The following is a 25927-nucleotide window of genomic DNA, read 5'->3' on the forward strand; positions in this document are numbered from 1 at the left end:
AGTATACATTCATAGATTATGCCGCAAAATAGAAGCACCTCCAGGCCCATCTACTCAATCCATATCTATGCCATTACTAGTATTGTCTCCTAATTGCATAATATACGGTACCTCTAGTTGCTTTGATAACATGCTGACTTGTATAAGTTCATGACAATGCGTTTCTCCATGCAAACCCCAGTCAATAATACAGCAATTGAGAGGAGTTTCTCATGTAATCCAACTTATTTTTTCCAGGGTCTTAACTTTTGCTTATCCTTTTATTTAGGTTCTTGGGCGGACAGGACACCAGTCCATGAAGCTGCCAGAGAGGGTCAAATTCTCCTGCTAAAGGAACTCATTGACAGTGGATGCTGTGTGAACCTTGTTACAGTGGACTCTATAACACCTTTGCATGAAGCCTGTCTGCAGGGACAAACTCAGTGTGCACAGTTGCTGATTACAGCTGGAGCTCAGGTTGGTAATTCCGGAAACTGAAAAGCAAAATATTCTTGCAAGGTTAGGCACAAAATTCTGTTGTTTACTTTTTACAAAGGTTCAGTTGAAGGTAATTCCAAACTGCCAGAATTCCACTCAACAGCACCGATTTTCTGCATCTCTCTTCTTTAGCTACAAAAAGATTGTCTTGCTTAGTGTTTATAACAGTTTTGTGCTGATAGCTTGGTGCTACAAAAGTCCTTTTCAGTCTTACGCTGAGCCCTAAAGTTTGGTCTTCGTATCTAGGTACATATTGGTAAGTACTCTGGTGATCAAAGAAGTAATTACAGCATTCATTTATGAACAATCATTATTGGTCTGGGAGATTCATTTCCTCCTAGGGGACGTTTGCTGGCACAATTAGCATAGGCGGGTAGCCCAGGCCAAGCTTTAACTCCCTGTGGAACATGAGGGCCTTTGGGCACTCAATTCCAATGAGTGGCCTGTTGGCTGGCGGTCCGTTGTATGGAAGACACAAGGTTCATTGATCTGCTTATGTCTGGAGGCACCCTTCTTCATCTTACGTACATTTAGACTTGTGACCCCTGAGACATACCCCTTCTACCAGGGGTGGCCCTCACATGCTTAACACAGTCGCTGCACCTCACACAACACCTATCCCGGTACACCCCAGCAGTTCCCTTGCTGGGCTTCCCGATGTGGATGGGCTACCTTTTCGATGTGTGTGGGAGGAAGCTGAATTTAATACTGTGGGTGACCTCTTTTGGGATGGCCATTGATTGACATTTGAAGTACTGACTGAACAGCACCACTCCCCGAAGACCAGTTCCTTTTCTATGCTTGTAAGGAAATGCCTCCTTTGGCATGGTTACCCCATAACAGTTATGATTTAAAGGGTGCTGGGACCCTGCTTACCAGGCCCCAGCACCAGTGTTCTTTCCCGAAACTGTACCTTTTTCCCCACAATTGGCACAGCCCTGGCACACAGATAAGTCTCTTGTAACTGGTACTCCTGGTACAAAGGGCCCTGTGGCCAGGGAAGGTCTCTAAGGGCTGCAGCATGTATTATGCCACCCTGGGGACCCCTCACTCAGCACATGCACACTGCCTCACAGCTTGTGTGTGCTGTTGGGGAGGAAATGACTAAGTCGACATGGCACTCCCTTCAGGGTGCCATGCCCTCAACCCACTGCCTGTGGCATATGTACGTCACCCCTCTAGCACGCCTTACAGCACTAAGGCAGGGTGCACTATACCACAGGTGAGGGCATAGTTGCATGAGCACTATGCCCCTACAGTATCTAAGCCAAACCTTAGACATTTTAAGTGCAGGGTAGCCATAAAGAGTATATGGTCTGGGAGTCTGTCAATAACGAACTCGACAGTTCCATAATGGCTACACTGAAATCTGAGAAGTTTGGTATCAAGTTTCTCAGCACAATAAATGCACACCGATGCCAGTGTGGAATTTATTGAAAAATGCACATAGAGGGCATCTTAGAGATGCCCCCTGTATACCAATCCACTTCCTAGTGTTAGGCTGACCAGTTCCTGCCAGCCCGCCACAACCAGACGCGTTTATGGCCACATGGGGTGAGTGCCTTTGTCACTTTGTGGCTAGGAACAAAGCCTGCACTGGGTGGAGGTGCTTCTCACCTCCCCCTGCAGGAACTGTATCACCTGGCGGTGAGCCTCAAAGGCTCATGCCTGTTGTTACAGCGCCCTAGGGCATCACAGCTAGTGAAGATGCCCGCCCCTCTGGACACAGCCCCCACTTTTGGGGATAATGAGAAAAAGAAGGAGGAATCACCCACCAGTCAGGACAGCCCCTAAGGTGTCCTGAGCTGAGGTGACCCCTGCCTTAAGAAATCCTCCATCTTGGTTTTGGAGGATCCCCCCAATAGGAATAGGGATGTGCCCCCCTCCCCTCAGGGAGGAGGCACAAAGAGGGTGTAGCCACCCTCTAGGGCAGTAGCAATTGGCTACTGCCCCCAGACCTGAACACACCCCTAAATTCAGTATTTAGGGATGACCCTGAACCCAGGAAATCAGATTCCTGCAACCTGAAGAAAGAAGAAGGACTGCTGACCTGAAAACCCTGCAGAGACGACGGCGTCAACAACTGACTTGGCCCCAGCCCTACCGGCCTGTCTCCAGACTCAAAGAACCTGCACAGCGACGCATCCAGCCGGTCCAGCGACCTCTGAGGACTCAGAGGACTGACCTGTACCTAAAGGACCAAGAACCTCCTGAGGACAGCGGCTCTGTTCAGAAACAACAACAAAGCAAGCAACTTTAAGGAGACTTTAACTTCCCGCCAGAAGCGTGAGTCTGCCCACTCTGCACAAGACGCCCCCGGCTCGAGTTCAGGACAACCAACACTGCAGAGAGGACTCCCAGGCGACTCTAATGATGTGGACACCCTGAGTTGACCTCCTTGCACCCCCACAGCGACGCCTGCTGAAAGGATCCAGAGGCACCCCCTGACGCGACTGCCTGGTAACAAAGGAACCCGACGCCTGGACCAAGCACTGCACCCGGAGCCCCCAGGACCGAGAGGAACCACCTACTAGTGCAGGAGTGACTAGCAGGCGGCCCTCATACTAGCCTAGTCGGTGGCTGGCCCGAGAAGCACCCCTGTGCCCACCCTGCATCGCCAGAGTGACCCCCGGGTCCCTCCATTTTTTTTAATACAAACTGTAGGAAGTTGGCTCTGTATGTGCTATTTCAAAGTAAGGAATAGCATGCACAGAGTCCAAGGGTTCCCCTTAGAGGTAAGATAGTGGCAAAAAGAGATAATACTAATGCTCTATTTTGTGGTAGTGTGGTCGAGCAGTAGGCTTATCAAAGGAGTAGTGTTAAGCATTTGTTGTACATACACACAGGCAATAAATGAGGAACACACACTCAGAGACAAATCCAGCCAATAGGTTTTGTTATAGAAAAATATATTTTCTTAGTTTATTTTAAGAACCACAGGTTCAAATTCTACATGTAATATCTCATTTGAAAGGTATTGCAGGTAAGTACTTTAGGATCTTTGAATCATTACATTAGCATGTATACTTTTTACATAAAACACAATAAGCTGTTTTAAAAGTGGACACAGTGCAATTTTCACAGTTCCTGGGGGAGGTAAAGTAATGTTAGTTTTAACAGGTAAGTACGTCACTTACAGGTTTCAGTTTTTGGTCCAAGGTAGCCCACCGTTGGGGGTTCAGAACAACCCCAAAGTTATCAGACCAGCAGCACAGGGCCGGTCAGGTGCAAAGGTCAAAGAGGTGCCCAAAACACATAGGCTATAATGGAGAGAAGGGGGTGCCCCGGTTCCAGTCTGCCAGCAGGTAAGTACCCGCGTCTTCGGAGGGCAGACCAGGGGGGTTTTGTAGGGCACCGGGGGGGACACAAGTCAGCACAAAAAGTACACCCTCAGCAGCACGGGGGCGGCCGGGTGCAGTGTGCAAACACGCGTCGGGTTTTCAATGGTTTCCTATGAGAGATCAAGGGATCTCTTCAGCGTTGCAGGCAGGCAAGGGGGGGGGTCCTCGGGGTAGCCACCACCTGGACAAGGGAGAGGGCCTCCTGGGGGTCACTCCTGCACAGGAGTTCCGTTCCTTTAGGTGCTGGGGGCTGCGGGTGAAGGGTCTTTTCCAGCCGTCGGGAAATGGAGTTCAGGCAGTCGCGGTCAGGGGGAGCCTCGGGATTCCCTCTGCAGGCATCGCTGTGGGGGCTCAGGGGGGACAACTTTGGTTACTCACTGTCTTGGAGTCGCCGGAGGATCCTCCCTGAGGTGTTGGTTCTCCACCAGTCGAGTTGGGGTCGCCGGGTGCAGTGTTGCAAGTCTCACGCTTCTTGCGGGGAGTTGCAGGGGTCTTTAAATCTGCTACTTGAAACAAAGTTGCAGTTCTTTTGGAGCAGGGCCGCTGTCCTCGGGAGTTTCTTGTCTTTCTCGAAGCAGGGCAGTCCTCAGAGGATTCAGAGGTCGCTGGTCCCTTGGAAAGCGTCGCTGGAGCAGGTTTCTTTGGAAGGCAGGAGACAGGCCGGTGAGTCTGGGGCCAAAGCAGTTGGTGTCTTCTGTTCTTCCTCTGCAGGGGGTTTTCAGCTCAGCAGTCCTCTTCTTCTTGTAGTTTCAGGAATCTAAATTCTTAGGTTCAGGGAAGCCCTTAAATACTAAATTTAAGGGCGTGTTTAGGTCTGGGGGGTTAGTAGCCAATGGCTACTAGCCCTGAGGGTGGGTACACCCTCTTTGTGCCTCCTCCCAAGGGGAGGGGGGCACATCCCTATTCCTATTGGGGGAATCCTCCATCTGCAAGATGGAGGATTTCTAAAAGTTAGAGTCACTTCAGCTCAGAACACCTTAGGGGCTGTCCTGACTGGTCAGTGACTCCTCCTTGTTTTTCTCATTATTTTCTCCGGCCTTGCCGCCAAAAGTGGGGGCCGTGGCCGGAGGGGGCGGGCAACTCCACTAGCTGGAGTGTCCTGCGGTGCTGGCACAAAGGGGTGAGCCTTTGAGGCTCACCGCCAGGTGTGACAGCTCCTGCCTGGGGGAGGTGTTAGCATCTCCACCCAGTGCAGGCTTTGTTACTGGCCTCAGAGTGACAAAGGCACTCTCCCCATGGGGCCAGCAACATGTCTCTAGTGTGGCAGGCTGCTGGAACCAGTCAGCCTACACAGATAGTTGGATACAGTTTCAGGGGGCACCTCTAAGGTGCCCTCTGGGGTGTGTTTTACAATAAAATGTACACTGGCATCAGTGTGCATTTATTGTGCTGAGAAGTTTGATACCAAACTTCCCAGTTTTCAGTGTAGCCATTATGGTGCTGTGGAGTTCGTGTTTGACAGACTCCCAGACCATATACTCTTATGGCTACCCTGCACTTACAATGTCTAAGGTTTGGCTTAGACACTGTAGGGGCACAGTGCTCATGCACTGGTGCCCTCACCTATGGTATAGTGCACCCTGCCTTAGGGCTGTAAGGCCTGCTAGAGGGGTGTCTTACCTATACTGCATAGGCAGTGAGAGGCTGGCATGGCACCCTGAGGGGAGTGCCATGTCGACTTACTCATTTTGTTCTCACTAGCACACACAAGCTGGTAAGCGATGTGTCTGTGCTGAGTGAGGGGTCTCCAGGGTGGCATAAGACATGCTGCAGCCCTTAGAGACCTTCCCTGGCATCAGGGCCCTTGGTACCAGAGGTACCAGTTACAAGGGACTTACCTGGATGCCAGGGTGTGCCAATTGTGGATACAAAAGTACAGGTTAGGGAAAGAACACTGGTGCTGGGGCCTGGTTAGCAGGCCTCAGCACACTTTCAATTCAAAACATAGCAGCAGCAAAGACAAAAAGTCAGGGGGTAACCATGCCAAGGAGGCATTTCCTTACACAACCCCCCCCCCCGCAAACGAAAGAGGATGAGACTAACCTTTCCCAAGAGAGTCTTCATTTTCTAAGTGGAAGAACCTGGAAAGGCCATCTGCATTGGCATGGGCAGTCCCAGGTCTGTGTTCCACTATAAAGTCCATTCCCTGTAGGGAGATGGACCACCTCAACAGTTTTGGATTTTCACCTTTCATTTGCATCAGCCATCTGAGAGGTCTGTGGTCAGTCTGAACTAGGAAGTGAGTACCAAAGAGGTATGGTCTCAGCTTCTTCAGGGACCAAACCACAGCAAAGGCCTCCCTCTCAATGGCACTCCAACGCTGCTCCCTGGGGAGTAACCTCCTGCTAATGAAAGCAACAGGCTGGTCAAGGCCATCATCATTTGTTTGGGACAAAACTGCCCCTATCCCATGTTCAGAGGCATCTGTTTGCACAATGAATTGCTTGGAGTAATCTGGAGCTTATAGAACTGGTGCTGTGCACATAGCTTGTTTCAGGGTGTCAAAGGCCTTTTGGCATTCTACAGTCCAGTTTACTTTCTTGGGCATTTTCTTGGAGGTGAGTTCTGTGAGGGCTGTCACAATGGATCCATATCCCTTCACAAACCTCCTATAGTACCCAGTCAAGCCAAGGAATGCCCTGACTTGAGTCTGGGTTTTTGGAGCTACCCAGTCCAGAATAGTCTGGATCTTGGGTTGGAGTGGCTGAACTTGGCCTCCACCTACAAGGTGTCCCAGGTAAACCACAGTTCCCTGCCCTATCTGGCATTTGGATGCCTTGATAGAGAGGCCTGCAGATTGCAGAGCCTTCAAAACCTTCTTCAGGTGGACCAGGTGATCCTGCCAGTTGGAGCTAAAGACAGCAATATCATCAAGATAAGCTGCACTAAAGGACTCCAACCCAGCAAGGACTTGATTCACCAACCTTTGGAAGGTGGCAGGGGCATTCTTTAAACCAAAGGGCATAACAGTAAACTGATAATGCCCATCAGGTGTGGAGAATGCTGTTTTCTCTTTTGCTCCAGGTGCCATTTTGATTTGCCAGTACCCTGCTGTTAAGTCAAAGGTACTTAAGAATTTGGCAGCACCTAATTTGTCAATCAGCTCGTCAGCTCTAGGAATGGGATGGGCATCTGTCTTGGTGACAGAATTAAGACCTCTGTAGTCCACACAAAACCTCATCTCTCTCTTTCCATCTTTGGTGTGAGGTTTGGGGACTAAGACCACTGGGCTATCCCAGGGGCTGTCAGAGTGCTCAATTACTCCCAATTCCAGCATCTTGTGGACTTCCACCTTGATGCTTTCCTTAACTTGATCAGACTGTCTGAATATTTTGTTTTTGACAGGCATGCTGTCTCCTGTGTCCACATCATGGGTACACAGGTGTGTCTGACCAGGGGTTAGGGAAAAGAGCTCAGCAAACTGCCGCAGGACCTTCCTACAGTCAGATTGCTGTTGGCCAGACAGGGTGTCTGAATAGATCACTCCATCCACTGAGCCATCTTTAGGGTTTGATGAGAGGAGATCAGGGAGAGGTTCACTCTCAGCTTCCTGGTCCTCATCTGTTACCATCAACAGATTTACATCAGCCCTATCATGGAAGAGTTTTAGGCGGTTTACATGGATCACCCTCTTGGGGCTCCTGTTTGTGCCTAGGTCCACCAGGTATTTGACCTGACTCTTCTTTTCCAGGATTGGGTAAGGGCCACTCCATCTGTCCTGAAGTGCCCTGGGAGCCACAGGCTCCAAAACCCAGACTTTCTGCCCTGGTTGAAATTCAACCAGTGCAGCCTTTTGGTCATACCAACACTTCTGGAGCTGTTGGCTGGCCTCAAGGTTTTTGCTTGCCTTTTCCATGTACTCTGCCATTCTTGAGCGAAGGCCAAGGACATAGTCCACTATGTCTTGTTTAGGCTCATGAAGAGGTCTCTCCCAGCCTTCTTTAACAAGAGCAAGTGGTCCCCTTACAGGGTGGCCAAACAGAAGTTCAAAGGGTGAGAATCCTACTCCCTTCTGAGGCACCTCTCTGTAAGCGAAAAGCAGACATGGCAAGAGGACATCCAATCTCCTTTTGAGTTTTTCTGGGAGCCCCATGATCATGCCCTTTAATGTCTTGTTGAATCTCTCAACAAGGCCATTAGTTTGTGGATGATATGGTGTAGTGAACTTATAAGTCACTCCACACTCATTCCACATGTGTTTTAGGTATGCTGACATGAAGTTGGTACCTCTGTCAGACACCACCTCCTTAGGGAAACCCACTCTGGTAAAGATACCAATGAGGGCCTTGGCTACTGCAGGAGCAGTAGTCGACCTAAGGGGAATAGCTTCAGGATACCTAGTAGCATGATCCACTACTACTAGGATGTACATATTTCCTGAGGCTGTGGGAGGTTCTAGTGGACCAACTATGTCCACACCCACTCTTTCAAAGGGGACCCCCACCACTGGAAGTGGAATGAGGGGGGCCTTTGGATGTCCACCTGTCTTACCACTGGCTTGACAGGTGGGGCAGGAGAGGCAAAACTCCTTAACCTTCTGGGACATATTGGGCCAGTAGAAGTGGTTGACTAACCTCTCCCACGTCTTGGTTTGTCCCAAATGCCCAGCAAGGGGAATATCATGGGCTAAGGTCAGAATAAACTCTCTGAAACTCTGAGGCACTACCACTCTCCTAGTGGCACCAGGTTTGGGATCTCTTGCCTCAGTGTACAGGAGTCCATCTTCCCAATAGACCCTATGTGTTCCATTTTTCTTGCCTTTGGACTCTTCAGCAGCTTGCTGCCTAAGGCCTTCAAGAGAGGGACAGGTTTCTTGTCCCTTACACAACTCTTCCCTTGAGGGTCCCCCTGGGCCCAAGAGCTCATCCTGATAAGGTTCCAGCTCCATAGGCTCAGTTCCCTCAGAGGGCAGAACTTCTTCCTGAGAAGAGAGGTTCTCTTTTTCTTGTTGTGTTGCAGCTGGTTTCCCAGCTGACTTTCCTTTTCTCTTGGTAGGCTGGGTCTTTCTTCCAGACTCCAGCTCTACTTTTTCACCCTGTGCCTTGCACTGTGCCCTTGTCTTGACACACACCAGTTCAGGGATACCCAGCATGGCTGCATGGGTTTTCAGTTCTACCTCAGCCCATGCTGAGGACTCCAGGTCATTTCCAAGCAAACAGTCTACTGGGATATTTGAGGAGACCACCACCTGTTTCAGGCCATTGACCCCTCCCCACTCTAAAGTTACCATTGCCATGGGATGTACTTTAGTGTGATTGTCAGCATTGGTGACTGGATAGGTTTGTCCAGTCAGGTATTGGCCAGGGGAAACCAGTTTCTCTGTCACCATAGTGACACTGGCACCTGTATCCCTCAGGCCCTCTACACTTGTCCCATTAATTAAGAGCTGCTGCCTGTATTTTTGCATGTTAGTAGGCCAGGCAGCCAGTGTGGCTAAATCCACCCCACCCTCAGAGACTAATGTAGCTTCAGTGTGACACCTGATTTGCTCTGGGCACACTGTTGATCCCACTTGGAGACTAGCCATTCCAGTGTTAGCTGGAGTGGAGTTTGAAGTGGTATTTTTCTTGGGACAGGCCTTGTCTCCAGTTTGGTGTCCAGACTGACTACAGCTACGACACCAGGCCTTTTTGGGATCAAAGTTTTTACCCTTGTACCCAGAATTGTTTTGTGAAGAGGCTCTGGGCCCACCCTCCTGTGCAGGTTTTTGGGGGCCTGTAGAAGACTCTTTACTATTTTTGTTTTTGGCTGTCTCACCACCTTTCCCCTGGGGAGGTTTTGTGACCCCTTTCTTTTGGTCACCCCCTGTGGAAGTTTTGGACACCCTAGTCTTGACCCAATGGTTCGCCTTCTTTCCCAACTCTTGGGGAGAAATTGGTCCTAGGTCTACCAGATGCTGATGCAGTTTATCATTGAAACAATTACTTAACAGGTGTTCTTTCACAAATAAATTGTACAGCCCATCATAATTACTTACACCACTGCCTTGAATCCAACCATCTAGTGTTTTTACTGAGTAGTCTACAAAGTCAACCCAGGTCTGGCTCGAGGATTTTTGAGCCCCCCTGAATCTAATCCTATACTCCTCAGTGGAGAATCCAAAGCCCTCAATCAGGGTACCCTTCATGAGGTCATAGGATTCTGCATCTTTTCCAGAGAGTGTGAGGAGTCTATCCCTACACTTTCCTGTGAACATTTCCCAAAGGAGAGCACCCCAGTGAGATTTGTTCACTTTTCTGGTTACACAAGCCCTTTCAAAAGCAGTGAACCATTTGGTGATGTCATCACCATCTTCATATTTAGTTACAATCCCTTTAGGGATTTTCAACATGTCAGGAGAATCTCTGACCCTATTTATGTTGCTGCCACCATTGATGGGTCCTAGGCCCATCTCTTGTCTTTCCCTTTCTATGGCTAGGATCTGTCTTTCCAAAGCCAATCTTTTGGCCATCCTGGCTAACTGGATGTCCTCTTCACTGGAGTTATCCTCAGTGATTTCAGAGAGGTTGGTCCCTCCTGTGAGCGAACCAGCATCTCTGACTATTATTTGTGGAGTCAGGGCTTGAGAGGCTCTGTTCTCCCTAGATAGGACTGGTGGGGGGGAATCACCCTCCAAGTCACTATCATCATCCTCTGTGTTGCCATCCTCAGAGGGGTTGGCTCTTTCAAACTCTGCCAACAGCTCCTGGAGCTGTAGTTTGGAAGGTCTGGTTTACAGAGTGACCTTAGCTCTCTCATCTGTAGATGGAGGTAAGGTGTGGTGTCGAGTTCCACCACATTCACATCTGTATTAGACATTATGCTTCTAAAAGTTGGAATACTTTTTAAGAAACTAAAACTAGTTCTAGAATCTAATTCAAACTTTTACCAAACTTTTAAACTCTAAAAGAAATGCTAACAGGGATTAATACAAGGCCCTAGCAGGACTTTAAAGAATTTAGAAAAATTTCAAATTGCAAAAAATCAATTTCTAATGACAATTTTTGGAATTTGTCATGTGATCAGGTATTGGCTGAGTAGTCCAGCAAATGCAAAGTCTTGTACCCCACCGCTGATCCACCAATGTAGGAAGTTGGCTCTGTATGTGCTATTTCAAAGTAAGGAATAGCATGCACAGAGTCCAAGGGTTCCCCTTAGAGGTAAGATAGTGGCAAAAAGAGATAATACTAATGCTCTATTTTGTGGTAGTGTGGTCGAGCAGTAGGCTTATCAAAGGAGTAGTGTTAAGCATTTGTTGTACATACACACAGGCAATAAATGAGGAACACACACTCAGAGACAAATCCAGCCAATAGGTTTTGTTATAGAAAAATATATTTTCTTAGTTTATTTTAAGAACCACAGGTTCAAATTCTACATGTAATATCTCATTTGAAAGGTATTGCAGGTAAGTACTTTAGGAACTTTGAATCCTTACATTAGCATGTATACTTTATACATAAAACACAATAAGCTGTTTTAAAAGTGGACACAGTGCAATTTTCACAGTTCCTGGGGGAGGTAAAGTAATGTTAGTTTTAACAGGTAAGTACGTCACTTACAGGTTTCAGTTTTTGGTCCAAGGTAGCCCACCGTTGGGGGTTCAGAACAACCCCAAAGTTATCAGACCAGCAGCTCAGGGCCGGTCAGGTGCAAAGGTCAAAGAGGTGCCCAAAACACATAGGCTATAATGGAGAGAAGGGGGTGCCCCGGTTCCAGTCTGCCAGCAGGTAAGTACCCGCGTCTTCGGAGGGCAGACCAGGGGGGTTTTGTAGGGCACCGGGGGGGACACAAGTCAGCACAAAAAGTACACCCTCAGCAGCACGGGGGCGGCCGGGTGCAGTGTGCAAACACGCGTCGGGTTTTCAATGGTTTCCTATGAGAGATCAAGGGATCTCTTCAGCGTTGCAGGCAGGCAAGGGGGGGGCTCCTCGGGGTAGCCACCACCTGGACAAGGGAGAGGGCCTCCTGGGGGTCACTCCTGCACAGGAGTTCCGTTCCTTTAGGTGATGGGGGCTGCGGGTGCAGGGTCTTTTCCAGCCGTCGAAGGGGTCGCGGATGACGGAAGCACCGCCAACAGGCTGGCGGTGCTTCATAGCCCATTCTGACCGCGGCGGTAAAGCCGCGGTCAGAAAACCGGGGCCGGCGGTTTCCTGCCGTTTTTGCCCCGGCTGGGCGAATCCGCCATGGCAGCGCTGCCATGGGGATTCTGACCCCCTTACCGCCAGCCTGTTTCTGGCGGTTGTCACCGCCAGGAAGAGGCTGGCGGTAATGGGTGTCTTGGGGTCCCTGGGGGCCCCTGCACCGCCCATGCCACTGACATGGGCAGTGCAGGGGCCCCCGAACAGGGCCCCGGCCGGCTTTTCACTGTCTGCTTAGCAGACAGTGAAAAGCCCGACGGGTGCAACTGCACCCGTCGCACGGCCGCAACACCGCCGGCTCCATTCGGAGCCGGCTTCTGTGTTGCAGGCCTCCTTCCCGCTGGGCCGGCAGGCGCTAATATGCTTAGCGCCCTCCGGCCCAGCGGGAAGGTTGTAAAGCCGGCAGCGGACTTTTGCCCGCGTAGCGGCCAAATGGCGGTTCCCGCCTGGCGGGCGGCTAGCACCGCCCGCCAGACTTGGAATGACCGCCATAATGCCTGGTGCAGAAGAGAATGTGGTGGAGCTCGACCTCACACCTTACCTCCATCTTAAGATGAGGGAGCTAAGGTCTCTCTGCAAAATAAAGAAAATCCCAGTTGGCTTAAGACCCTCCAAACAACAGCTCCAGGAGCTGCTGGCAGAGTTTGAAAAAGCCAAGCCCTCTGACGATGACCTCACAGAGGGGGAAGATAGTGACTTGGAGGAGAATTCCCACCTTCCAGTCCTAATTAGGGAGATCAGGGACCCTCAATCCCTGACTCCAAACATAATAGTCAGAGATGCTGCTTCCCTCACAGGAGGGGCCAGCACCTCTGTTATCACTGAGGAGAGCCTCAGTGAAGATGACCTCCTGTTAGCCAGGATGGCCAAAAGATTGGCTTTGGAGAGACAGCTCCTAGCCATAGAAAGGGAAAGACAAGAGATGGGCCTAGGTCCCATCAATGGTGGCAGCAACTTAAATAGGGTCAGAGATTCTCCTGACATGTTGAAAATCCCTAATGGGATTGTGACTAAATAAGAAGATCGTGATGACATCACCAAATGGTTCACAGCTTTTGAGAGGGCTTGTGCAACCAGAAAAGTAAACAGATCTCACTGGGGTGCTCTCCTTTGGGAAATGTTCACTGGAAAGTGTAGGGATAGACTCCTCACACTCTCTGGAAAAGATGCAGAATCTTATGACCTCATGAAGGGAACCCTGATTGAGGGCTTTGGATTCTCCACTGAGGAGTATAGAATTAGATTCAGGGGGGCTCAAAATACCTCGAGTCAGACCTGGGTTGATTTTGTGGACTACTCAGTAAAAACACTGCATGGTTGGATTCAAAGCAGTGGTGTTAATGATTATGATGGGCTGTACAATTTATTTGTGAAAGAACACCTATTGAGTAATTGTTCAAATGATAAACTGCATCAGCATCTGGTAGACCTAGGACCAATTTCTCCCCAAGAATTGGGAAAGAAGGCGGACCATTGGGTCAAGACTAGGGTGACCAAGACTTCCACAGGGGGTGACCAAAAGAAAGGGGTCACAAAGCCTCCCCAGGGGAAGAGTGTTGAGACATCCAAAAACAAAAATAGTAAAGAGTCTTCTTCAGGCCCCCAAAAACCTGCACAGGAGGGTGGGCCCAGAGCCTCTTCACAAAACAATTTTGGGTACAAGGGTAAAAACTTTGATCCCAAAAAGGCCTGGTGTCGTAGCTGTAATCAGCCTGGACACCAAACTGGAGACATGGCCTGTCCCAAGAAAAGTACCACTTCTAACTCCACTCCAGCTAACACTGGAATGGCTAGTCTCCAAGTGGGATCAACAGTGTGCCCAGAGCAAATCAGGTGTCACACTGAAGCTACATTAGTCTCTGAGGGTGGGGTGGATTTAGCCACACTGGCTGCCAGGCCTCCTAACATGCAAAAATACAGGCAGCAGCTCTTAATTAATGGGACAAGTGTAGAAGGCCTGAGGGATACAGGTGCCAGTGTCACCATGGTGACAGAGAAACTGGTTTCCCCTGGTCAATACCTGGCTGGACAAACTTATCCAGTCACCAACGCTGACAATCAGACTAAAGTACATCCCATGGCTATGGTAACTTTAGAGTGGGGAGGGGTCAATGGCCTGAAACAGGTGGTGGCCTCCTCAAATATCCCAGAAGACTGTTTGCTTGGAAATGACCTGGAGTCCTCAGCATGGGCTGAGGTAGAACTGAAAACCCATGCAGCCATGCTGGGTATCCCTGAACTGGTGTGTGTCAAGACAAGGGCACGGTGTAAGGCTCAGGGTGAAAAAGTAGAGCTGGAGCCTGGAAAAAGGGCCCAGCCTACCAAGAGAAAAGGAAAGACAACTGGGAAACCAGCTGCAACACAACAAGAAAAAGAGAACCTCTCTTCTCAGGAAGAAGTTCTGCCCTCTGAGGGAACTGAGCCTATGGAGTTAGAACTTTATCAGGTTGAGCTCTTAGGCCCAGGGGGACCCTCAAGGGAGCAGTTGTGTAAGGGGCAAGAAACCTGTCCCTCTCTTGAAGGCCTTAGGCAGCAAGCTGCTGAAGAGTCCAATGGCAAGAAGACTGGAACACATAGGGTCGATTGGGAAGATGGACTCCTTTACACTGAGGCAAGAGATCCCAAACCTGGTGCCACTAGGAGAGTGGTAGTGCCTCAGGAGTTTAGGGAGTTCATACTGACCTTAGCCCATGATATTCCTCTTGCTGGGCATTTGGGACAAACCAAGATGTGGGAGAGACTAGTCAACCACTTCTACTGTCCCAACATGTCCCAGAAAGTCAAGGAGTTTTGTGTCTCCTGTACCACCTGTCAAGCCAGTGGCAAGACAGGTGGACACCCAAAGGCCCCCCTCATTCCACTTCCAGTGGTGGGGGTCCCCTTTGAAAGAGTGGGTGTGGACATAGTGGGTCCACTTGAACCTCCCACAGCCTCAGGAAATATGTACATACTAATAGTAGTGGATCATGCTACTAGATACCCTGAAGCTATTCCCCTTAGGTCGACTATTGCCCCTGCAGTAGCCAAGGCCCTCATTGGTATTTTTACCAGAGTGGGTTTTCCTAAGGAGGTGGTGTCTGACAGAGGTACCAACTTCATGTCAGCATACCTGAAACACATGTGGAATGAGTGTGGAGTGACTTATAAATTCACTACACCCTACCATCCACAAACTAATGGCCTTGTTGAGATATTCAACAAGCCATTAAAAGGCATGATCATGGGTCTCCCTGAAAAACTCAAAAGGAGATGGGATGTCCTCTTGCCATGTCTGCTTTTCGCTTACAGAGAGGTGCCTCAGAAGGGAGTAGGGTTCTCACCCTTTGAACTTCTGTTTGGCCACCCTGTAAGGGGACCACTAGCTCTTGTGAAAGCCTTCATGAGCCTAAACAAGACATAGTGGACTATGTACTTGGCCTACGTTCAAGGATGGCAGAGTACATGGAAAAGGCAAGTAAAAACCTTGAGGCCAGCCAACAGCTCCAGAAGTTTTGGTATGACCAAAAGGCTGCAATGGTTGAATTTCAACCAGGGCAGAAAGTCTGGGTTTTGGAGCCTGTGGCTCCCAGGGCAATTCAAGAAAGATGGGGTGGCCTTTACCCAGTGCTAGAAAGGAAGAGTCAGGTCACCTACCTGGTGGACCTAGGCACTAGTAGGATCCCCAAGAGGGTGATCCATGTTAACCGCCTTAAACTCTATCATGACAGGGCAGATGTAAACATGTTAATGGTCACTGATGAGGAGTGAACCCCTCCCTGACCTCCTCTCCACTGACCCTAGAGATGGCTCAGTAGATGGAGTTGTCTACTCAGACACCCTCTCTAGCCAACAGCAAGCTGACTGCAGGAAGGTCATCCAGCATTTTCCTAAGCTCTCTTCCTTGACCCCTGGTCAGACACACCTGTGTACCCATGATGTGGACACAGGAGACAGTATGCCTATCAAAAATAAAATATTCAGACAGTCTGACCAAGTCAAAGAAAGCATCAAAGTGGAAGTCCACAAGATGCAGGAGTTGGGAGTGATTGAACACTCTGACAGTCCCTGGGCTAGCCCAGTGGTCTTGGTCCCCAAACCTTACACCAAAGATGGAAAGAGAGAGATGAGATTTTGTGTGGACTACAGAGAGCTCAACTCTGTCACCAAGACAGATGCTCACCCCATCCCAAGGGCAGATGAGCTCATTGACAAATTAGGTGCAGCCAAATTCTTCAGTACCTTTGACTTGACAGCAGGGTACTGGCAAATCAAAATGGCACCTGGAGCAAAAGAAAATACATCATTCTCTACACCTAATGGGCATTATCAGTTTACTGTTATGCCGTTTGGCTTAAAAAATGCCAGTGCCGCCTTCCAAAGGTTGGTGAATCAAGTCTTTGCTGGCTTTGAGTCCTTTAGTGCAGCATATCTAGATGAAATTGCTGTCTTTAGCTCCAACTGGCAAGATCACCTGACCACCTGAAGAAGGTTTTGCAGTCCCTGCAAGCAGCAGGCCTCTCTATCAATGCATCTGAGTGTCAAATAGGGCAGGGTACTGTGATTTACTTGGGACACCTTGTAGGCAGAGGCCAAGTTCAGCCACTTCAACCCAAGATCCAGACTATTCTGGACTGGGAAGACTCAAGTCAGGGCATTCCTTGGCTTGACTGGGTACTATAGGAGGTTTGTGAAGGGATATGGATCCATAGTGACACCCCTCACAGAACTTACCTCCAAGAAAATGCCCAGGAAAGTTAACTGGACCTTGGACTGTCAAAAGGCATTTGACACCCTGAAAGAAGCTATGTGTTCAGCACCAGTTTTGAAAGCTCCAGCTTATTCAAAGCAGTTCATTGTGCAGACTGATGCCTCTGAGCATGTGATAGGAGCAGTCCTGGCCCAAACAAATGATGATGGCCTTGACCAGCCTGTTGCTTTTATTAGCAGGAGGCTACTCCCCAGGGAGCAGCGTTGGAGTGCCATTGAGAGGGAGGCCTTTGCTGTGGTTTGGTCCCTGAAGAAGCTGAGACCATACCTGTTTGGTACTCCATTCACAGTTCAAACTGACCACAGACCTCTCTGATGGCTGATGCTAAACTGTTGAGGTAGTCCATATCCCTACAGGGAATGGACTTTGTAGTGGAACACAGACCTGGGACTGCCCATGCCAATGCTGATGGCCTTTCCAGGTTCTTCCACTTAGAAAATGAAGACTCTCTTGGGAAAGGTTAGTCTCATCTTCTTTCGTTTGAGGGGGGAGTGTGTAGTGAAATGCCTCCCTTGGCATGGTTACCCCCTAAATTTTTGCCTTTTGTTGAGGCCAGTTATGATTGAAAGTGTGCTGGGACCCTGCTAACCAGGCCCCACAGTGTTCTTTCCCTAAACTGTATATTTGTCCCTACAATTGGCACAGCCCTGGCACACAGATAAGTCCCTTGTAACTGGTACCCCTGGTTCCAAGGGCCCTGTGGCCAGGGAAGGTCTTTAAGGGTTGCAGCATGTATTATGCCACCCTGGGGACCCCTCACTCAGCACATGCACACTGCCTCACAGCTTGTGTGTGCTGGTGGGGAGAAAGTGACTAAGTCGACATGAAACTCCCCTCAGGGTGCCATGCACTCAACCCACTGCCTGTGGCATAGGTAAGTCACCCATCTAGCAGGCCTTACATCCCTAAGGCAGGGTGCACTATACCGCAGGTGAGGGCATAGTTGCATGAGCACTATGCCCCTACAGTGTCTAAGCCAAACCTTAGACATTGTAAGTGCAGGGTAGCCATAAAGAGTATATGGTCTGGGAGTCTGTCAGTTACGAACTCCACAGTTCCATAATGGCTACACTAAAATCTGAGAAGTTTGGTATCAAACTTCTCAGCACAATAAATGCACACTGATGCCAGTGTGGAATTTATTGAAAAATGCACACAGAGGGCATCTTAGAGATGCCCCCTGTATACTGGCGACATTATGTATACCAGTCCAATTCCTAGTGTTGGGCTGACCAGTTCCTGCCAGTCTGCCACATCCAGATGAGTTTCTGGCCACATGGGGTGAGTGCCTTTGTCACTTTGTGGCCAGGAAAAAAGCCTGTACTGGGTGGAGGTGCTTCTCACCTCCCCCTGCAGGAACTGTAACACCTGGCGGTGAGCCTCAAAGGCTTGTGTCTGTTGTTACAGCGCTCCAGGGCATCCCAGCTAGTGGAGATGCCCGCCCCTCCGGACACAGCCCCGCATTTGGTGGCAAGTCTGGAGGAGATAATGAGAAAAAAGAAGGAGGAGTCACAAATCAGGTGTCGTGAGCTGAGGTGGCCCCTGCCTTAAGAAGTCCTCCATCTTGGTTTTGGAGGATTCCCCCAATAGGAAAAGGGATGTGCCCCCCTCCTCTCAAGGAAGAGGCATAAAAAAGGTGTAGCCACCTTCCAGGGCAGTAGCCATTGGCTACTGCCCCCCAGACCTAAACACACCCCTAAATTCAGTATTTAGGGGTGACCCTGAACCCAGGAAATCAGATTCCTGCAACCTGAAGAAAGAAAGTCTGCTGACCTGAAAGCCTCTCAGAGACGACGGAGACAACAACTGACTTGGCCCCAAGCCCTACTGGCCTGTCTCCAGACTCAAAGAACCTGCACAGCAACGCATCCAGCGGGACCAGCGACCTGTGAGGACTCAGAGGACTGACCTGCACCTAAAGGACCAAGAACCTCCCAAGGACAGCGGCTCTGTCCAGAAACAACAACAAAGCAAGCAACTTTACAGAGACTCTAACTTCCCACCAGAAGCGTGAGTCTGCCCACTCTGCACCCGAGGCCCCCGGCTCAAGTTCAGGACAACCAACACTGCAGAGAAGACTCCCAGGTGACTCCAACAACGTGGACACCCTGAGTTGACATCCCTGCACCCCCACAGCGACGCCTGCAGAGAGGATCCACAGGCTCCCCCTGACCGCGACTGCCTGGTAACAAAGGAATCAGACACCTGGACCAAACATTGCACCCGCAGCCCCCAGGACCGAGAGGAACCACCCAGTAGTGCAGGAGTGACCAGCAGGCGGCCCTTATCCTAGCCCAGTCGGTGGCTGGCCCGAGAAGCACCCCTGTGCTGTGCCTGAATCGCCAGAGTGACCCCCAGGTCCCTCAATTGTTTTCAATACAAACACGATACCTACTTTGTACCCTGCACCCGGCCGCCCCTGTGCCACTGAGGGTGTGTTTTGTGTGCTTGTGTGTCCCCCCCCAGTGCTCTACAAAACCCCCTTGGTCTGCCCCCGAGAACGCCGGTACTTACCTGTTAGCAGACTGGAACCGGAGCACCCCTGTTCTCCGTAGTCACCTATGTGTTTTGGGTCCTTCTTTGACCTCTGCACCTGACCGGTCCTCTGTTGCTGGTGCTGTGGCTTTGGGATTGCCTTGAACCCCCAACGGTGGGCTGCCAGTGCCCAGGAGACTGACTGTGTAAGTGCTTTACTTACCTGAGAAACTAACGTTTATTTACCTCCCCCAGGAACTGTTGATTTTTGCAGTGTCCACTTTTAAAATAGCTATTTGCCATTTTAACCAAAACTGTGCGTACTTCTGTTTTAAATCAAAGTTCTATATTTACCTGTGTGAAGTACCTTCCATTTTATGTATTTACCTCAAATTTGAATATTGTGGTTCTAAAAATAAATTAAGAAAATATATTTTTTTATGTAAAACTTGTTGGCCTTGAGTTAAGTCTTTTAGTGTGTGTTCCTCATTTATTGCCTGTGTGTGTACAACAAATGCTTAACACTGCCCTCTGATAAGCCTACTGCTCGACCACACTCCCACAAAATAGAGCATTAGAATTATCTAATTTTGCCACTATCAACCTCTAAGGGGAACCCTTGGACTCTGTGCACACTCTCTCTCTCTTTGGTCCAGTGCAGAGCCAACTTCCTACAATGCCTCTCTTGGAAGGGTGATTGATGATACTTGGGCAAGATAGGGGGTGGAGACAGTCATGCATCAACTACTCCAAATGCTGCATACCTGTGGCTCTGGCCACAGACTCACTACATGTCTCACTAGGGCCCTCCTCGCTCACACACAAATGTCCCTACAGCCCCTAAGGGAGACATGGGAGGGCGAATTTGGCAGACCTCTCCATGACAAGGAGTGGTGAACGATCCATAGCTTACCCACCACTAGAGTCTCGCAATTCCAGGCTGAAGTTGATCAGAATTCTTTTTTTTATCCCTCAAGCGAATAGCCCACATCTTCCCAGGCTCTCCTTATATGTGGGCCAGATGCAACGCCCCTCTGGCCGACCTGACACACGTCCTGAGGGGTTGCTCCCAGCTGAGATTGCACTGGACAATGATCCTGTCTCAGTGGGAATACATTAAGGGGATTCCCAATATCTTCTTACGGGAGGTGGGAGCACTGGGAATATATGCCTAAATCCTACCCTGATTTTAACTAAGAAAACAATTACAATGCGCTGTAAGTCAGCACTCCTTCGAAGCCCAGACCACTGGCGGATGTTGCTCACCTGTTGGTCCAGTGCAGAGACAACTGTACTACACTTTGTGGATGCTAGGGGGTGGCGATGTCACCCATTAGCACCAGGATGTGAAGAGCTGCTCTCCAGCAACACAAAAGGATGATGGACGGAGTGTTGAAACTTTTCAAACACTCACCCCCAGTCACAGATCTGGGTTTAATCCATAGTTCTTTTGCTCACCATGCCACCCCAGTTTGGACCCAGCCATATGCAAATCAGTCTTGACCCTGTTCCCCATGGGAACAGTCTAGCCCGAACTTCGAGGGCAGGTCCTACCTGGACCTCAAACAAGCATCCTGGGACTGGTCCCTTGCTCACTGTGCAACTGGATTCAAGCTAGCCTGTCTGATGAAGGGTGATACCCTGAAACTGGTCCCAGGATGCTTGTTTCCGATCCAGGGAGGACCTGGCTTGGCAGTTCGGGCTGGACTGTTCCCATGAGGAACAGGGTCAAGACTGATTTGCATATGGCTGGGTCCAACCTGGGGTGGCATGGTGAGCAAAAGAACAATGGATTAAACCCAGATCTGTGACTGGGGGTGGGTGTTTGCATTGTTCAGCACACCGTCCATCATCCTTTTGTGTTGCTAAAGAGCTGCTCTCCAAACTGATTGACCCACCCCCAAATTTCTCCTCAGATACTGAGTCTACTGACCCATAAACAACGAGATGTACCATGAGCACCTTTTCAGCTAGTGGCCCAATCGTTCACACTTGGGGCGGGACGGGCTCACTCCCAACTTTTGAAGATAATGTAGTTCCACTAGTTCAAGGTCTCTATACTCCCCTCACCTTCTCCTGGCCATCCCCCCCAACCATTCCCCACCCACGTGGGGTCGATTCGACACCAAATAGCCTACTGCCTCCTTATGCTTTCAGGTATGCATATACTTTACATTGTTTTGATAGTACATGTTCCTCCTTGTTAATAGCTATGCCTATGCAACCGTGTATAAAATCTCAATAAAAACACAGTTAAAAAAAGAACCATCATTAATAATGAGATTCTTTTTACGCCATTAGTGATGGGATATGAGTTCCATTGTTTTTCTGGTTCATTATTGCGAAATGGGTTACATTTTGTGAGACTAACGGGTTTTGAGAGGTCCTAACCTTGTTTCCTAAAACTCCACTTCCTACTTTGGGGTTTTGGGATAAGAGGTGATTGTGGTTTTGTCCCTCATGTAAACCTTTGTGTCTATTGTGTAAAAAGGAGACGCCCAGTGACACATTTATCAAAATACGCCCTTCTTGCCTTCTTTCTTTTGTACCAGTGGTGGTTGCCATTGCTACGCTGTGTCCCCCTCCCCAATTTTGTTTTGCCCAGTAATCTGATACACAATTTTAATCTCTTCATTGCATTTGGCTTGCGAGTTATGGCTTTCATGGCTATTGTGCAAGTTATGGATTGTGCTCCTTACTTTAATTTGAGAATTTTTTTGTTTTTTTTGGTTTAATTTCATACCCTTAACTGCACTTCAACTTTGCTTTTTAAAGTGAATTTCTATTGCTTTTTTAAACATAAGTAAAGATGTTGTAACCAAAGCTAACTACAACTTCAGGCCGGCGGCCAACTCTGGCTGCGCACAGCATTTGGCCGTGTGCCATAGTGAGTAGTCTACATGATCTGGATTGTGGGCAAGCCCTTAACTCAGCCGGCCATGAAAAGCTGCGCATAGCCTAAGAGTCAACAGATGCTAGGTCTTTGATTTGTGGTGATGCGCCTCAGAAGAGTTGTTTAGGGTTCTTATTTGGTGGTTTATACTGTTTTAACTTTCAAAAAAGCTGCTTTGGCAAATAGCCTCTTTTGCATTTCTTTTCACCGTGTTACTGATGAAAACAGGCTTTTATTTTCTCCTCACCAAGTCACCTTTTGATATGGGAATCTCCCACTCCATGCAGTAGAGAATAAACATTTTACAATGCTGATTATCTCGTGCTGTCCCTTCTCTAGCACATATGTAGGACTGCGTGGCAATGAGTTGCCTACCAGGGCTACAGCACGCAATCTGTCCCTCTGCCACCCTGAACACCCCCACGTATGCTTCAGCTTTAAATGTCAGCAAGTGGTTGACGTTTGAAAGGAGTAGTCACCTAGTGTCCCCCTGCTCAGCTTCTGTAGTCCTGCATACAGTTATCATATTCTCCTGGCCCGGGCGAAATTTACATTACGGATGTGTAATTTACATATGAAATTACACTATTTTGCCACATTGCATAATTATGCGACATTCGCAGTAAACATTTTCTATGAACGCACAGAGGCAACACGAATGACAGAGCGTGAGTGACTGTAGTTAGCGGTGCTTTAGTGTGTTTGCACTATTTTTTTTAGCACAAAATACATTCATTAATCCATAATGGACGCGAGGTTGCATTTCGGTCTAAAATACAGTACCAAACGGCAGTTTTGCATAATTACATGTATTTTTGCAGAACATGTGTGTCATTTCACAAATGCAGATTACACAAACTTTGTAGACCCCTAATCTTCTCCGCGTCAGGAGGGTTGAAAACCCCCAAACGTCAGACTGCTTCTCCACCTCTGCAGTCTCTCCATGACACTAACGATATTCTTCATTATCTTCGTTATGTTGTGTAGCAGTAGAGGATGGTCGAGGAAGATCTCTTTCTTTAGATTGTACCATCCTAGAGTCAAATGAAGCTGTGAGAAGCAACAGTTCCTGATCAGGTCTTTTGCTCCTCACAAAACGGTGTATGTGCCTCGTGTTGCCAAGGAAAAGTCCCTTTTTTCATGTGTGAGAAGGTTACTGATGCTGTCAGTCAGTGATAAGCTCAGAATGTCCTTTAAAATGTGAAATATTCCACAGACTACGCAGAATGTCCAGTCCTTGATACTAGGCCTCCCAGGTCCTTGGTCTAGTGAGTGAGGCTGCAGACTAGGTACAATAAAAAAGAAGCATTTGCAATGCAATTGGTCTCGCATTTGCTCAAGTTAAGGCTGTTAGCGTTGTAAACTCCTAACAGGACTTTTCTTGCCACATAAATTGAAAATGAAAAGTAAAACAGTTTCACATAAGCAAGCCGATTCACAGAGCTACGGCCGCCATTCGCACCAGCGTGAAGAGACAGACAAAAGGAAAAAGAAGTTCGCTTGCAGTCAAACGTATCGGCAAAAGTGCAATTAGCCATGTAACAGGGGTGATGGCCAAGGCGGTAACAAAACCTCCCAAAGGAGGGACAACCGTGAACCAATCACCAATGTCATCAAATGATTTTTGAAGGGCAAGCCCACGAGTGGTACTGATGGGCGTGAGGCGGGCGTGGTTAAAAGCCCAGATACATACCACCATGTTGTAAAAGCAGCGCTTGCGCGCTGCCATGCTCAACCTAAAAAGATTAATTCAATATGATTGCCCCCTAAAATACAATGCGGTGCGAGAACACATGTAAACGGGTCATTTTATGTGTGAATAGGTAGTTTCGTTTAGCTCCTTACAGTCCATTAATAATCCTCACACTATTTTCCAAAGCAGAGGATTCGACATCCCCAGGATGGTGCCAATAGTCCTCAGTCCCACAACTAGACTTGACACTCAAACAGGCATCAAACTCTTGAAGATCGGAGCCCGTAGTCTGCAGTCTCTGTACTGAGGCCATGGGCTATGGAAGGAACCCAACATTGGTACATGTAGTCTCGGGTCTTGTCTTCAAGGCCATGGACTCTGCACATTCAACATGGCACCCATGGTTCGTAGCCTTGATGGCAGGACTGTGGGCTATGAAACCCATGCACCTGTGTTGTGTCACCTTCAATAGTCCGAGGTCTCAGTGTCAAAACTTCAGACTATGGGCCATGGACGTAGGGGTCTGAGCATGTCATTGATCATAGATCCTGCAACATGGCAATTGTTTCTCCCACTTAGCATTAGGGAGAAGGGGTCAGGATGTGTTCACCCTGGCCGCCTAAGCAGTGCTTAATTTGTAAATAAAAACGTGCCAGTGCCAAAGCTCTCCTGTGAAACACGCGATTGCAGCAATTAAATGTGGGAACACGGAATACTGAGGCAGCGTAACCCTGAAGCCAACTCTTGCAGCTCCCTGCTTTATCCCATTGTGATACTTTTTTGTTTTTCACTTCCTTCGTCTGAAAAAATGAATAGGGAAAACGTGTTTTGGAACCCCTCCAATTTTCTTGCCCTCCCCGGATGGATCACCCCAAAACTTTCCAGGCAGCAGCTGATGGGACTAGCAAATTTGTTTGGAAAGTTTTGTGAAGATTCATCAAGCGGTGCCAAACATATAGGCAAGTAATAAAACGCTTTTTATATAGAAACTAGGTCCTAACTATAAATATACATATATATTATCTAGTGGCGGTCACCATTAGGTAGATATAGTTAGGACCATGTTTCCATTGAAAAAGTGTTTTTTGACTTGCCTATATCTTTGGCGCCATTTGATGAATCTTCACAAATTTTTTCCCCAAAAAATGTTCCTGAGAATCTTGTTGTACATGTGAAGTTTTGGGGTGATCTGTCAAGCGGGGGCTGAGAAAAAGGAAGAGGGGGTCAAAAAAAGTTTCCCATTATAATTCCATAGGGATTTTAGACACAACTTCAGTCCGAACCACTGGACGGAATTACACCAAATTTGACAGGAAGGTAGCTCTCCAGAAAGAGTGCTTTTTTATTTGGTGTAAATCCGTTCAGTAGTTTTTGAGATATTAAAAGGAAAAGAATATAGATATCTAGAAGCCCGAAGGATTCATGAATAATAACAAGCTTGTGGAGGGAAATGCAGAGCTCTGATTGACTGCCAACAACTCGACCAAGAAGTGTTGGTAGCCATCTTGGGACTCCGCTTCAGCGGAGTCCCATAAAAAGAGAAAAAAGAAAGAGAAAAAGGGGCCACCGTGACCCATTAGCCCTAGTGTTGGGGTCCCAAAGGAACCCCCCCTGGGCAAAAAAAGCACTTTTTATAAAAAGGTTTTGCAGCAAATTTGCGAGGAATTTGCAGCAAAAATTAACACAAAAAACATAGGCGCAGTCTCCCTAACTTGTTTTTACTAAATCTCCCGGGTGGACCAGGTCATGGGGGCATGTAAAAATAAAGGAGGGGGGTGTATTGGGAACGCCTCCTGGGCTTTTCTATGCTCCGGGGACTGCCACCTCCCTAGCGCTCAAATTTAATTATATGCAGGGGCTAACAATTAATGGGGGGCGCACTGCCCCCCCCCCCAAAGCCCAGGGGACCGCCACATCCCAAAGCTAATGTTGAAGTATATGCAGGGGGCCCCCGCAATCCCATAGACGCCACCTCCCCGGGGCAAACATTTAATTTAATACAGAGGGGCTGTGCGCCCCCCCCCGCAGCCCCAAGAACCGGCACCTCTCTAGAGCTAAAGTTGAATTATATGCAGGGTCTGCACGACCTCCCTCCCCGAGTCTTCGGGATTGCCACCTGACTGGGGTTCATAGTTAGTTATATACAGGGGCTGCGCCCACCCCCGAGGGGCCGTCACCTCC

The 25927-nt window shown here is 48.7% G+C and overlaps 1 protein-coding gene across 2 annotated transcripts in view; it reads left to right on the plus strand.

The window, feature by feature from the left end:
- Window positions 1-25927, plus strand: part of ASB13 (ankyrin repeat and SOCS box containing 13) — a 93284-nt gene that overhangs the window by 13865 nt on the left and 53492 nt on the right. For both annotated transcript variants that reach the window (XM_069229297.1, XM_069229298.1), the window contains exon 2: window positions 269-456. In XM_069229297.1, the coding sequence (XP_069085398.1) occupies window positions 269-456 (188 nt within the window). The remainder of the gene's footprint in view (window positions 1-268; window positions 457-25927) is intronic.

This window comes from Pleurodeles waltl, chromosome 4_1 (assembly GCF_031143425.1).
Source record: "Pleurodeles waltl isolate 20211129_DDA chromosome 4_1, aPleWal1.hap1.20221129, whole genome shotgun sequence".
Lineage (NCBI taxonomy): Eukaryota > Metazoa > Chordata > Amphibia > Caudata > Salamandridae > Pleurodeles > Pleurodeles waltl.